The 12,355-nt window shown below is 40.6% G+C and overlaps 1 protein-coding gene across 1 annotated transcript in view; it reads left to right on the forward strand.

Annotated features, from left to right (window-relative positions):
- Positions 1-3,228, forward strand: part of med27 (mediator complex subunit 27) — a 110,121-nt gene extending 106,893 nt beyond the window's left edge. Inside the window, exon 8 of the mRNA XM_036579393.1 lies at positions 2,523-3,228. Coding sequence (XP_036435286.1) covers positions 2,523-2,657 — 135 coding nt within the window. The 3' untranslated portion in view covers positions 2,658-3,228. The remainder of the gene's footprint in view (positions 1-2,522) is intronic.
- The last annotated feature ends 9,127 nt before the right edge of the window (positions 3,229-12,355 follow it).

A 12,355-nucleotide genomic window follows, 5' to 3' on the forward strand; every position in this document is an offset into this window, starting at 1 on the left:
CAGCTGGTTTCCTGATACGTTTAATCTGCAACGAGAAACTGTCAAACACTAAAAAGTCATGAAGCCAAAGTCAGTTTCTTGTTCAAATTTTCCCGTTCCACCTTAAATTGTGCAGCAGTTACATTCTGGTGCCTCGGGCACTATTTAAGATAAAATTCAAACAAGAAGTTGGCGAAGAAGAAGCGACTTCAGCCTTGTAAAAAGTCGAACGTTAAGAGACATTTTACAAGAAACTATTTTACTTCTGCGGAAAAGTTTCCGGCTGAAGATGCAAGAAAAGCGGCTACAGCTGAGCTAAAGCTTAAAGCAGAGCAGAGTAAGTCGTTTATATTTTTAGCTTTGATTTTTTTGAAAGGACAAAATGGCTCTTTTTAACGTTTGGGTTGTCGACTCCTGCCTTAGTGTAACAAGTTACTTTGGACAGTTTTATTCATTATAAAGTATTTACATAATGTAAAAGGCAGCAGCTGTTTTCACATAGTGAAAACATGCAAAGACATGGAGAAAAGTTCTGCGGTTTTGGTGTTACATTGATGTTATATTGGATTCACATGTTTGGATCAAGTTGCAACAGCCGGTATTCGTTTTTGAGTGCGTATATTCACAGCAGCTGCTTTGTCCAGCAGCACTTCTTCCCTCAAACTGCTCTAGTTATGCTAGAAAGACTATTTTTAGCTCAGTGAGCAGGCAGGCCAGGCTTGGGGCCAGTGGGGGACCGGAGCCAGTCAATGGGTGCTGACAGGGGAGAGTAAATACTCAGTGGGCTGTGAGGGTCAGTGAAGCCGGACAGAGAGGTGAGCGTCTAAAGCACACCTGCTCCAAATCAGTGGTGCGTTAGTGTGTCTTTGTGTGTGCTCCCCGGCCTGCTGTGTGGACCCCAGGCCCCCTACTATGCTCATACTGCTCATGCCAATGCAATGAGGCCAGCCAGTCAAGTGTAAAGGTGTTTCTCTGACCGGGAAGTTCTGAGTTAAGAGTGTTCATCTGGAGTTGGTATTTGGATTTAGTCCTCTAATGGACAAAATGAGCTGATTGTAAATATGCATGGGTCTGATCTAGAACAGAACTTTTAGTCTGTTTTACTTTCTTTTTTTTGTAGTTTTTTAATTTCAGTATTTCCCCTGGCAGTTGCTTCCCATTCCTAGTCAAATACAGATGGGTGAAAATCCGTAAAAAGTGTCCCGAGCCATCAGAACAGCTTCTTGGCATAGACTCTACAACTCTCTGGACCTAAACGGCAGGGATGGAATACTATTCTCCCAAAGAAATACCATGTAGAGCACTGTCTAACACATTGGTTCAAAATCTCCGACAGGTGTTCACCCATAATTTCCAGCCCTGCTTATTGAAGTCCTTCCTGTAGATTTAATTGCAGATGTCATTTTAATCACTGTTCCTATTGAAACGCTAGCCAGTTGAGCAGTCTTGGTGACAGACGCTTCTGCCATCCATGCCCCAGTAATGAACCCTCTTTCATAGTCACTTTTCTTCTTGCCATCTTGATCCAAATTAGGGTCTGCTCAGAATTTGTATACATGCCACAGAGCATGATAGGATGTTAAGTGCTTGATTGTATTAAATGTCATCTAATCGACTTTTTTGCTGGTATCATGTTTGACAATGAGTTTTTTCTTTTATCATCACTTTTTCTTGCATATTGCAATCTGTCTAAATGGCCCTATATACTGTACAGTGTCCCCGGCTTATTTCTGTGAAATGAAAGCTGATAAATGACAGCTGTCACTTTTACTTCCGTGCTTTTTAACCGTTATGTTTGTTGTGTTTAAATTCCGCAAGTATTTTAGTAATACAATTTTCTCTTATTTTATCGTTTTGGTTGGAAACAAAAGGGCTAAACTCCCAAAGGCCCCCAAAAAAATGCCCAGTCAGAATTTCTTTCCCAGGATATCTAGGTAAATACAGCCAAGCTAGCTCTCCCATTGGCTAGGACTGATGTGTCGGGTTAACCACTAATATATTAATGAACTGACATGAAATCAACCAATCATGTTGATTTCTAATGGCTGGGACCAATTTTGTGAGAGAAGCAGAACTCTAGGCCTTCTGGTAGACTTAAATACGTAACTGACTGCAAGTGGTAAAAATAAATAAATAAATATATGTTAATATGTCTGTCACAGGCTATAAAACATAGAATGGCTTTTACAAGCTACAGATGTAGGATTTTTATCAAGAACGGCCAAATAAATGCATACCTGAATCGCACTTAGCGCGAATGTACTGGTGGAACTCCATAGGAGCACTAGCAGAAACTAGCATTGCAGCAGAGGTGGTTTTTTCCTAGTTTTGACTGAGTTTTGACATGTATGGCCCAAATTAAGTCACAGTTCTCCTCTGTTATCATTTGAACATCATAGAGTGCTTTTATTTACTTTTACATTGTTTATTTATAATCAATAATCAAACCTTGCTAGCTAATACTTGTAGCCTTGAGAAATTTGACCAAATGGGTTTGTTTTTTATGAAGTGGTTTTGATCTGTTTTACATCTCTCTCTGACAGACGTGGCTCAGGAGCTACATCAAGCTTTTCCAAACTCCGTGTCAGCGCTGTGGCAAATTCCTGCAGGACGGCCTCCCGCCCACCTGGAGGGACTTCCGCACCCTTGAGGCCTTTCACGACACATGCAGGCAGTGAGGTGGCCCAGAACGCAAGGAAGTACACCCTACAGGAGCGGTCACACTACCTGCTGGACTGTAATCAACAGTTGGACACAAGAAATGGGATGCAGAAATCTTTTTCTGTACGCTGAACTTAGAGAAAGATCCTTTTTTTCTTGCATTACATCTCAGTAGCTGTCCAAGCCCTTGGTTTACTGGGTGTGCTGCTTCACTGGGAAGGACTCGTACTCGCTCTCATCAGTAAACATTAACTCCAGGCATACGTTTGTGCTGCGCTCACATCTATAGTTTCCCAAACTTGCACAAACTTGTGTCCTACTTATTTTTCCCCCCGTTAGTTTCACAGCTTTTTACCTAAAAGAACATTATGCTGCAGTGAAGTACTCCAAACCAAGTCATGCAGCACTCTTTTTGTTGTTGTTGTTGTTGTTTGTGAGCGGTTTTGTAGTTCCATTTATAAAGAAAAGTTCTTCAATATTTTATGATACACCCTTGAAATGTTAGGGATGTGTTATTTTATAATAACACAAACTGCTACAACTGGGTCATAACCTCAGTGTGTTCTGTAAGCGATGGCTCTTTCTATGACTCAATAGAACTTCTTGTTTTGATACAATAAAATTCAAAGTGTGATTTCTATTCATTCTTTGTCTTTATTGTTTTAAACCCAGCTCTGCCATCAGGAGCCACTGTTTTAAAAACGTGCAGCATGCTAGTGTTTTGTCTTTTGCTGGTATTGAGGTTCTCGTTGCCAAACTTTAGAAGTGCAGTAGCAGCTCGTGCTTTTCATATTACTTTAATATGTAAAAGTGAAAGCAACAAACTTCCACAGATTCGGGGTCCAAACACGCAAAGGCACCTGGAGACTTCGGCTCAGGAGTTAAGTGCATTCTTACACCGGGGTGACCTAGAAATTATGCCCCCGCTCCCCACGTCATACATAATTTAGACCAAGGTGACAAAGTAAAGCGGGATTTCTGCAGGCAGCCAATGTAGGCCTGGCTATTGGTTTATAAGCCAGGCTGCCGTGGTAGCTCAGTGGCTCGTGACGTGCGTGACCTTACCATACGCGGCAAGCTGAATTATTGATTGTGTTTTTGTTTCAAGCCAAGATAGCAGAATAGGAAACGGATGCTGATTACATTGCATTAGGAGAAGTAGGAGAAAGAAAAATCATCTAAAGAACCCAAGAAAAAACTTTTAAATATTGAAATAAGTAAATGTCACCGATATTTCTGCATAATTCAGTTGTTAACGCTGTTCTAGAGAAACTTACCAAGTCAGAATTGTTCATAGTGGTAGTGAAAGGAACCAGACACGCAAAGCGTGTAATGACTCTGAAAGCTCCCTCCCAGAATTCTATTCAAAAATTGGTTATAAATATACCGCCTGATGTCATAGGCATCATTTTACAGTAGTGAGCCTGAAACTTCACTGGTCATTTTGGACAGTAAATGAGGTGTCTGTATTGCACTGTAGACATTGTGGCACCTGGTCCAAGCACAAGTATGTAAAAAAAAACAAAAAAACAAAAAAAAGATACGTTCTACTAAGATGTAAGTGGGAGTTCTTTTTTTTGTTTGTTTGTTTTTACATGAAAGTCCGTTGTGCTGTGAAGAAGAACACTCTGACCGCTCCTTCCCGTGTCAGGTTTACTCTCAGCTTTATGGAGGTGACCGTATATACAATGCATGCTTAAACGGTCCTGTGTTGTGTTGTGAAGTTGTACAGTGTATATTTTCAGGTGCTTTTCTGGGGCTAACTTCTGGAAAGCCTGAAATGGCAGTGCGTCCTCAACTATAGCAATCAAAGAAATGAATAATTCAGGATGTTTACCTGCTCTGAAATTGACTTATGGCCTCCTCAGAAACGGGAAAAGTTTGAGAGCAGCACAGAGTGAAGCAGCTTTACACAGGTATACATGTTTTATATTTATTATATCACTTTTTTTCCTTTTGGGAAGTACTACAGAGTGTGTGCTTAGGCAAGCATAGATGATATCAACTCACCTTGTCCATAATCCGTCTTGGACATACGTTCTAGAATGATGCGAGTAAGTGCTGTATGTTAGGGTCATGGTTTGAGCACAAGGGTCTAAATCAGTTTGCCATTGATCTGTTCGTTTTCTGCTTTCTGCCTCAACTCAAGGCATCAACTGTTTCCTGTGACCACTTATCCTTTATGTTATCTTAATGTTAGTTATCAGTCTTTGTCTATTTCATCAGCTCCACTTACCATATAGGGGCGCTTTGTAGGTCTGCAATTACAGTGTCTGATCCACTTGTACCAGCACAACACACACAAATACGCCTCCACCACGTCAGTGTCACTGCAGTGCTGAGGTGACTCAAATGATACCTGCTCAGACGCTCCTGACCACTGAAGAACAGGATGAAAGGGGGCTAACAAGGTATACAGAGAAACAGATGGACTACAGTCTGTAATTGTAGAACTACAAAGTGCACCTATATAGTAAGTGGAGCTGATAAAATGGACAATGAGCATAGAAACAAGGAGATGGTCATAATGTTATGCCTGATCGGTGTATAAATATATGGCAAGCTGCTTCCTGTCTGACTGCACTGTGCCAGCTGTAAAGTTTGGTGGAGGAGGGATAATGCTATGGGGTTGTTTTTCAGGGGCTCACAAAGCAAGGTCCATAAAGGCATGGCTGGGTGAGTTTGATGTGGAAGAACTTGACTGGCCCAAAAAACAATATAAAACAAAATATAAATTTACTAAAAATATGTTTGTTCTATCACTGGTTTAAGGGGGTGGGGTTTGGGTACCTTCTGGTGGGCCAAATCAAGTGTCCTGACATGCCAGCTTTGTCCTGCAGGCCACACTTTGGGCAGCCTGGTATTGAATCTTTACATTATGCGTGTCCTTTAAACTATAAAAAGGCACTGAGACTCACACTAATATCATTTACACCAACATTTCTGTGAGGAACCGTCCGTGGAGATGGGACCAAAATCAGTGGTTCTATGGCATTCCTTAAAGAATCCTTTCAGGCACCTTTATTTTTTAGAGTGTAGGTGTTTCTAATAAAGTAGATGGCGAGTGTAAAAAGGATTCTGTCTTTCTTCAACTTTTCAGTATTGATTTTGAACTAGCTTTAAAGCTGCCTTTTCAAGCTGATGAGAAATGTTCCTCAGAGAGTGTGCAGCTGCACCCTGCGCTGCTTCCGAGTTTGTGATGTGTCTGAAAGTTATCACTGGCTTCAGTTCAGATCCTACACAAGGTGACGCGTGGAGTCTTGCGCTGACAAACTCAAAGGGGGAGAATAAACACTCTTCTCAAACGCCTCTTTTTTGCAGCGCAGTGTTGGAGTCTGCCTGCTGCTCTGGCTGGAAGCGTGACTGAAGAGCTGGTGCCCTCACCCACTCCTCAGAGCAGTCACCATAGCATCTGCTTCAGCACGGGAACAAAACAGCCCGCAATGTCTCCGCACAGGTCACTCAGCGCTTCACTTCGGAGATGGGTTTATTTGTGTTTTCAGTGCTTGACAGATGGCAAAAGCATTACATGCTATTTGTGCTGCCAGTGTCCTCGTTCTGTAACACAGGCCTAACACACTGCAGTACACTGCATTAAAGGGTCACTGAAATGGAAATTTTGTCCTTTGCACACTACAAGATTTTATTGTTATTAAAGTGGAGTTACACTGATTTTTTTGAAAATTACAGCAGAATTAAATCTTAAGATGTAAACAAAGTCATTCAGAGTGGTTTGATGTGAAATGCTTTGTTCTAGAGAAACATACAGTCAAAATTATTCACAGTGGTGGTGATGGGAACCAGACGTCTGTACAGTTTAATGCCTCTAAAAGCTCCATCACAGACAATTACTACATGAAATGATTTTGAATATGCTGCCTGATGCCAGAGACATTACTCTATGACAGTTTTGAGATGAGATTTTTGCCTAAAACATGTTTTTTGATCTATTCCTAGCGGAGGGACCCATGCAGGGCACTGTACTGCAAAATAAGGGGACTTTTTTAGATTTCGATTTTTTTTTTTATTTATTTTTATTTTTTAGATTTACAACTTTTCACATGATCAACATAACATAACTCAGATGGGTTCACTGGTTATTTTGGATAGTAAATAAAACAGCTATATTTGTGTTCTAGACATTGTGACCCCTGGTTCCTATCCCCACCACTGTAAAGAAATGAATCCATAAGCTTCTCTACAATTAACCGTTTCACAACTCAAACCACTCTGAATGATTTTGTATTCGTCTCAATGACTGAATTATAGAGAAACTTTAAAAATTAGATGGAATTCCCCTTTAACTTGGTAATATGAAATGGATTATATATGCAATTCAAATGAATGCTAAAATCAGCATGGGTCAGCATTTCCTGGACTGTACTTACACTGCACAGTTTAGTGCTTTCCCTGCTTTTGCAAACATGATTCAGCTCACATACACTTTGCTCATTAACCATTGACTCGAGACTGTGGTTTAATGCAGCGCAGGGCTTCTGCAAGACCAGGACCAGCATGCATTTCATTTAACCATTTTCAGTTTTATGCAAAACTGCCCATATAAAATGCACTATGTGGAAACTCATTAGTTATTATATGAATTAATGAATTCATGTCCGCTGTTTTCTTGGCATCATGCTAATGATATTTTGTCAGTTTTTTGGAATGTGTTTTTCCCCCTTAAAATCTCCAGCATTTGTATAGATAACAGTATACTGTAGTGTCAGAAACCATGTAAAGCAGTCGGTTTGATTACTTAAAAGGCCCATATTTTCCTCACTTTTTGGAAATAAGAGTTTAATCCTGTAGGTAAACATTGTGAAAACTTCCAAACATACTAAAAAGTCCACATATGCAGTGGTTTTTGTGATACTGGGTGGCACAGGGAGTAGCCCTGTCACCTCACAGCAAAAAGGGTCTGGGTTCAATTCCCCAGCTGGGCAACCAGGGTCCTTTCTGTTTGTAGTCTGCATGTGCTCCCCCTCTCTGCATGGGTTTCCTCCCACCGTCCAAAGTCATCCGGTCAAGTAAATTGGAGATACTAAATTGCCCCTCATTGTGAATGTGTATGTCTGCCCTGCAATGGACTGGTGACCTGTCCAGAGTGTTTCCTGCCTTCCATCTAAAGAGTGCTGGGATAGGCTCCAGCACCCCCTGCTTAGGAGATGAACAAATATTTCACATATTTACACCTCTTATTTACACTATCTACACCAGACACTAGACATAGCAGCTTAGCTCCGCCCATTCACTTTGAAGGAATGTAGGAAGGTACCTTGAAGGAAGGTACAAGACCAGGCAGCCAATCATAACAGAGGTAATTTGCATATATCAGTTTTAAAGACAAAGTAACAAAAACAGCCTAAAAGATAACGAGAGGTTGGAAAAACGGCTCCAGAATGTAACTGCTGCACTATTTAATGTGGAACAGGACAAGTTGAACAAGTAGCTGATTTCAGCCTTGTAACAAATCTGCGATGTGCTAGATAATGTTTGACAACATTAGCCTTACATGGTATGTGATGACACTTTATACGGCTTCGGGATGTTGATAAAGAAATTTAGGGCAGATGTTACTTAACAAGTTTGTCAGATAGCTAAGCTTTCTGAATAAGATGATGGGTATATGTTCATTACGATAATTCTGACCAAAAACAATCACGACTTTGGGGTTGTTCACAAAGAAAGCGTGTCATGATAAAGGTCGTCCACTCAAGCTGCTAGGATAGCGTTAGCAAGATTAGCTAATTCAAGTGCATATGGGATGTGGAGAAAGACGCTTTCTGGCAGAAAACCCTGAAGGCAAACTTCTATTTGCATATTCATATTTTTATGTGCACATACTGAATCAAGGCAAAGGTGTAGAGTTTACATCTAATTAACTTTTAAGGCATTAAGATTTTTTTTTTCTTGGAAACAACGTCAAAATATATCATTCTGAGGAACAGAGATGAGTTTTGGGGTCTTTTATTGATGCCTGGAGAGGATTTTTAAGACCGCTGCCAAAAAAAAACATGACATCCATATTAAGCTTCTCATGTTACATTTTCACCATCGGTCTTTAAATCAAATGTATTATTTTGTTGCTGCTACAAAGAACCGCAAGCTTTTTACGTCATTTTAGTTTCCCTGTAAAACAAATACGAAAAGCTTGGACAAAGAATTTGTAATTAGTTTTAATTAAATAACTGCATTCAACAAGGAAAAGGAGAGAAAAAGCTCTCCAAGCTGAGGCACTTTAAGTTTAAATGTCTTTATTGTATTGACCTTCTAACCTTCAAAGCTCTTCATGGTCTCACCCCTATATACTTTTGTGAGGTCCTTCATCTGTACTGTCCCTCTCGCTCCCTCAGATCCTCCGGCACTGGACTTCTTGCTGCCCCACAGACAAGACTCTCAACAGTGGGTGGCAGGTCTTTCAGTGCCACTGCTCCCAAACTTTGGAACTCTCCACCACAGCCTCTCTAATAGGCGGACCGTGGTCCGAGTGCAGACCCAGATGCTGTCCTATGCGGACCTGGACGTATAACCGATAAACTATGGAGAAGTAGGTCATTTGGATGGGGTGGTCCTATTTTACGATACCACTTTAGCGACCAGGGAGACTAACAGACTAATCGCATGCGTTTAAGTATCACACGTGACGCTACTCAGCCAATCAGATCTGTGCATTACAATGAGCGCTGAGACTCGCACACACAGGGCAGGGACGGGGCGAGAAACAGCAGTCGGAGCAGAAAGTGAGTCAGAGGGAAGTTATTTCACATGACGTGCTCTAAAAAGAGAAAACTGACAATAAATGTTGTTGAAATATTACTGAATTGTACTTTATTAGATTTGACATTCATTTGTTGACTATGGCACTGAATCATAATGCAACTTAGACATTATGATGTTCCAGAGCTTTGCTTGAGGGTATTTTCTCTAACTGGACCTTATCGAATTTTAATTAAAGACCACTGTTTTAAAGTTTACTCTTTGCTGCTCACTGCTCTTCTTCTTCAGGGTGTTAGGTCTTTTTTTGTTTTTCCTTCTCTTTGTAAAGCACCTTTGGGTTTGTGAAGGATGCTATATAAATTGAACTCATTATTATTATCGTAATTATTAAAATGCCCACGCGTAGCAGCTCGTGCCTTCTTCAGGATATGAAGGGACATGTCAATTCTATAGGCTACAATAAGGACATTTAAACTTAAGGAGTGATTTTTTTTCTGTCTTTTCACTCGTTCAACTTTTTTTCCTAATTCAAACAACATTTAAAGCATAGATTTTTTCAACATAGAGCACGCCTACTGTCCTTCCACAAAATAATTACATTATTGGATTTGTGTGTGTATCTTATTTCTGTAACTTCCAGAGCTCACACAAACTCAGTATCAGTGTGAGTGTTAGCATTGTTAAAAATGTGTTGTGTACCTAAACAGAAAGGCAACTAAAAAGTTTCAATCATAACTACTCCTCATACATATTTCTAAAACCCGCTTACCTCTACTGGCAGAGTGAACTGGATAATCTGGATAATATTAGGCCTGGACGTACATCCAGCAGCCTACATCAACTGCTGAGGTCAGATACAGATGGGCAACAGGAACAACTAAAATGTATGTTAATCAAATTTGTAACTGATTGGATGTGGGGATGTTAGGCCTCTTCACATTTCAGCTGCATTATTGAATAATGCAGTTTATTCATTTTAGATTTTTTTTTGAAAACCCACCAAATGACAAACCAGCCCAAATTTTCTCCACCCACCACTGCAATTTTTTCTCTGCCATATCCACCAAAATCCACCAAATTGGGTGGGATCCTGTCCAATCTGGAAACACTTGAGCCAGCAGTGCTCCCTGGTTTTAGCCTAGTTGCACACAAAAAAATGGTATCAACATGCTTCAGATGATTCACCAAACCTGCCATGCCTGCATGGTGTACCAGCTTCTTATTGCAAATTTTGCACTGCGAGTTTTTCTTATCGTTTGATAAGGTGCAGTTTGTTGAGCTCTGAAGTGACTTAATGATGCATTTAGCTAAACCAGCCATAATTTGTTTATTTTTGTTGTTTTTAACATTTTCTGTATATGAATAGTAACCGTTCTATTTAAATGTGGAGTAGGTTATTTATTTTAGAAACATTTTCTGTTATATTTCTTGAAATATTGTTTATATCCTGATAGCAATCAATAAATCAAATGCTCTAATAATAAGAAAAAAAAATCATTATCTGTGGAGGCCAAAAGACTGTAAAAAGGCCTGGAAAGCAGCACCGAGGTTGCTAATTTTCTGTTGGACAGATAATTATCTGCTTTGTTTTGTTTTTGAGGGAATTTGTTATTTTCCTGAATTATGCAGCCAGTGTAGCTAGCTACCTATGCAGCTCACTCCAGTGCTCTCTGTCATGACTAGTCAAGCTGTGAGCATTTGGGTTTTGGGGGAGTGGCTATGGAAGGAGGGCTGAAAGTAGGGGGTGGGATTTTTTCAGTTGGATTTTTTCAAATCTTGGTTTCTACAAAATCACCTATTTCAGCTTTAAGAGCCTTTGCTGATGAAACTTCTTGTCGTTTAGGCTACAAAAAGCTTTTGAATACTAAAAAAGAATCAAATGCAAACATAGCAAATTAATACTTACTATTCAGGCCTAATTATGACTGTTTTTGGTACATAAACCGACACAAATGTCATAAGTGTGTGATTTTTTGGTAAGATAGCATATGGGCCTTTATCCAATGTGATGTGATTTGGGGCAAGTATGTGTGATCTGGGTAGCAGTTTGCATGATGCTAATTGGTGGGGTATAAATTTCCATTACTTTTTGCTGACATGTCTTGACCGATTGACCACAGTGAGTGTGAAGGGGGAAAATGTGTAAATCTAGTTTTTCGCTAAACTCCAGCAGTTCCACAGGGGTGTACAGCAGTAGTCTTTATGAAAAGTTTAGTTTTGAAGTCCCACCTTGATCTCTCGTACTGTGCTTTCTCCACTGTTTTCTTCACTTTAGCGCTCTGTTTGTGTGTTTGTGCAGTGTGCCTTATTATTGTTGTGTATTTTTTCTCCCCTCTGTGAGTGTGCGCTAGTGTGTGTGTGTGTTAGTGTGTGTGTGTGAAGCTCCCCGCTGAGGCAGTCGTTCACCCGTCCCTGGCCTGCGGCCTCATTAGCTGCCCCTCTCCGACTCTTCCCACACACTCCCCTCTGAACGCCTAATTACTGCTGGCGACCCATGCTAAAGATTGATATCAGCGCCGGTGCTTCGCGCTCCCCTCGTCTGTCCTCTAGCCTGGCTAAATCTGCTAAAGATGGAGGGTGGGGAGCTTCAAAGACAATGAATTCTGGGTGAATCGCATGTTTGAAACTGGCCATATTCACTTTGCCAAGCTTCTGCGCAAAATCTTTTTTTTTCAGTAAAAAAATGGAAAACCTACTGTAATCACAAAACACGACAAATCTGCTTTTGTGCCCACAGTGAAGAAGAGCTCCAACCCTTGTTCAGCGCTCTGAGGTCCTTTGTGAAAACTCCTTCCTCATTGTCTCACAGTGATTTGCTTGTTACTGCTGCCATCTCTCTGGTTTCACCAGGGGACAGACGTGATCTAGTAAGGAGAGCACATCTGGGGAAACCTTCGGTGCTGGACTGTGTCAACATCTGTTGCTAACAAAGGTACACCTCCCCTAAAACCCACCCCCAAATTCTTCTAGTCTGTGCTTTTTAACGGTCAGAGTATAA

The sequence above is a fragment of the Colossoma macropomum genome, unplaced genomic scaffold (genome assembly GCF_904425465.1).
Source record: "Colossoma macropomum unplaced genomic scaffold, Colossoma_macropomum, whole genome shotgun sequence".
NCBI classification, from domain to species: Eukaryota; Metazoa; Chordata; class Actinopteri; order Characiformes; family Serrasalmidae; genus Colossoma; species Colossoma macropomum.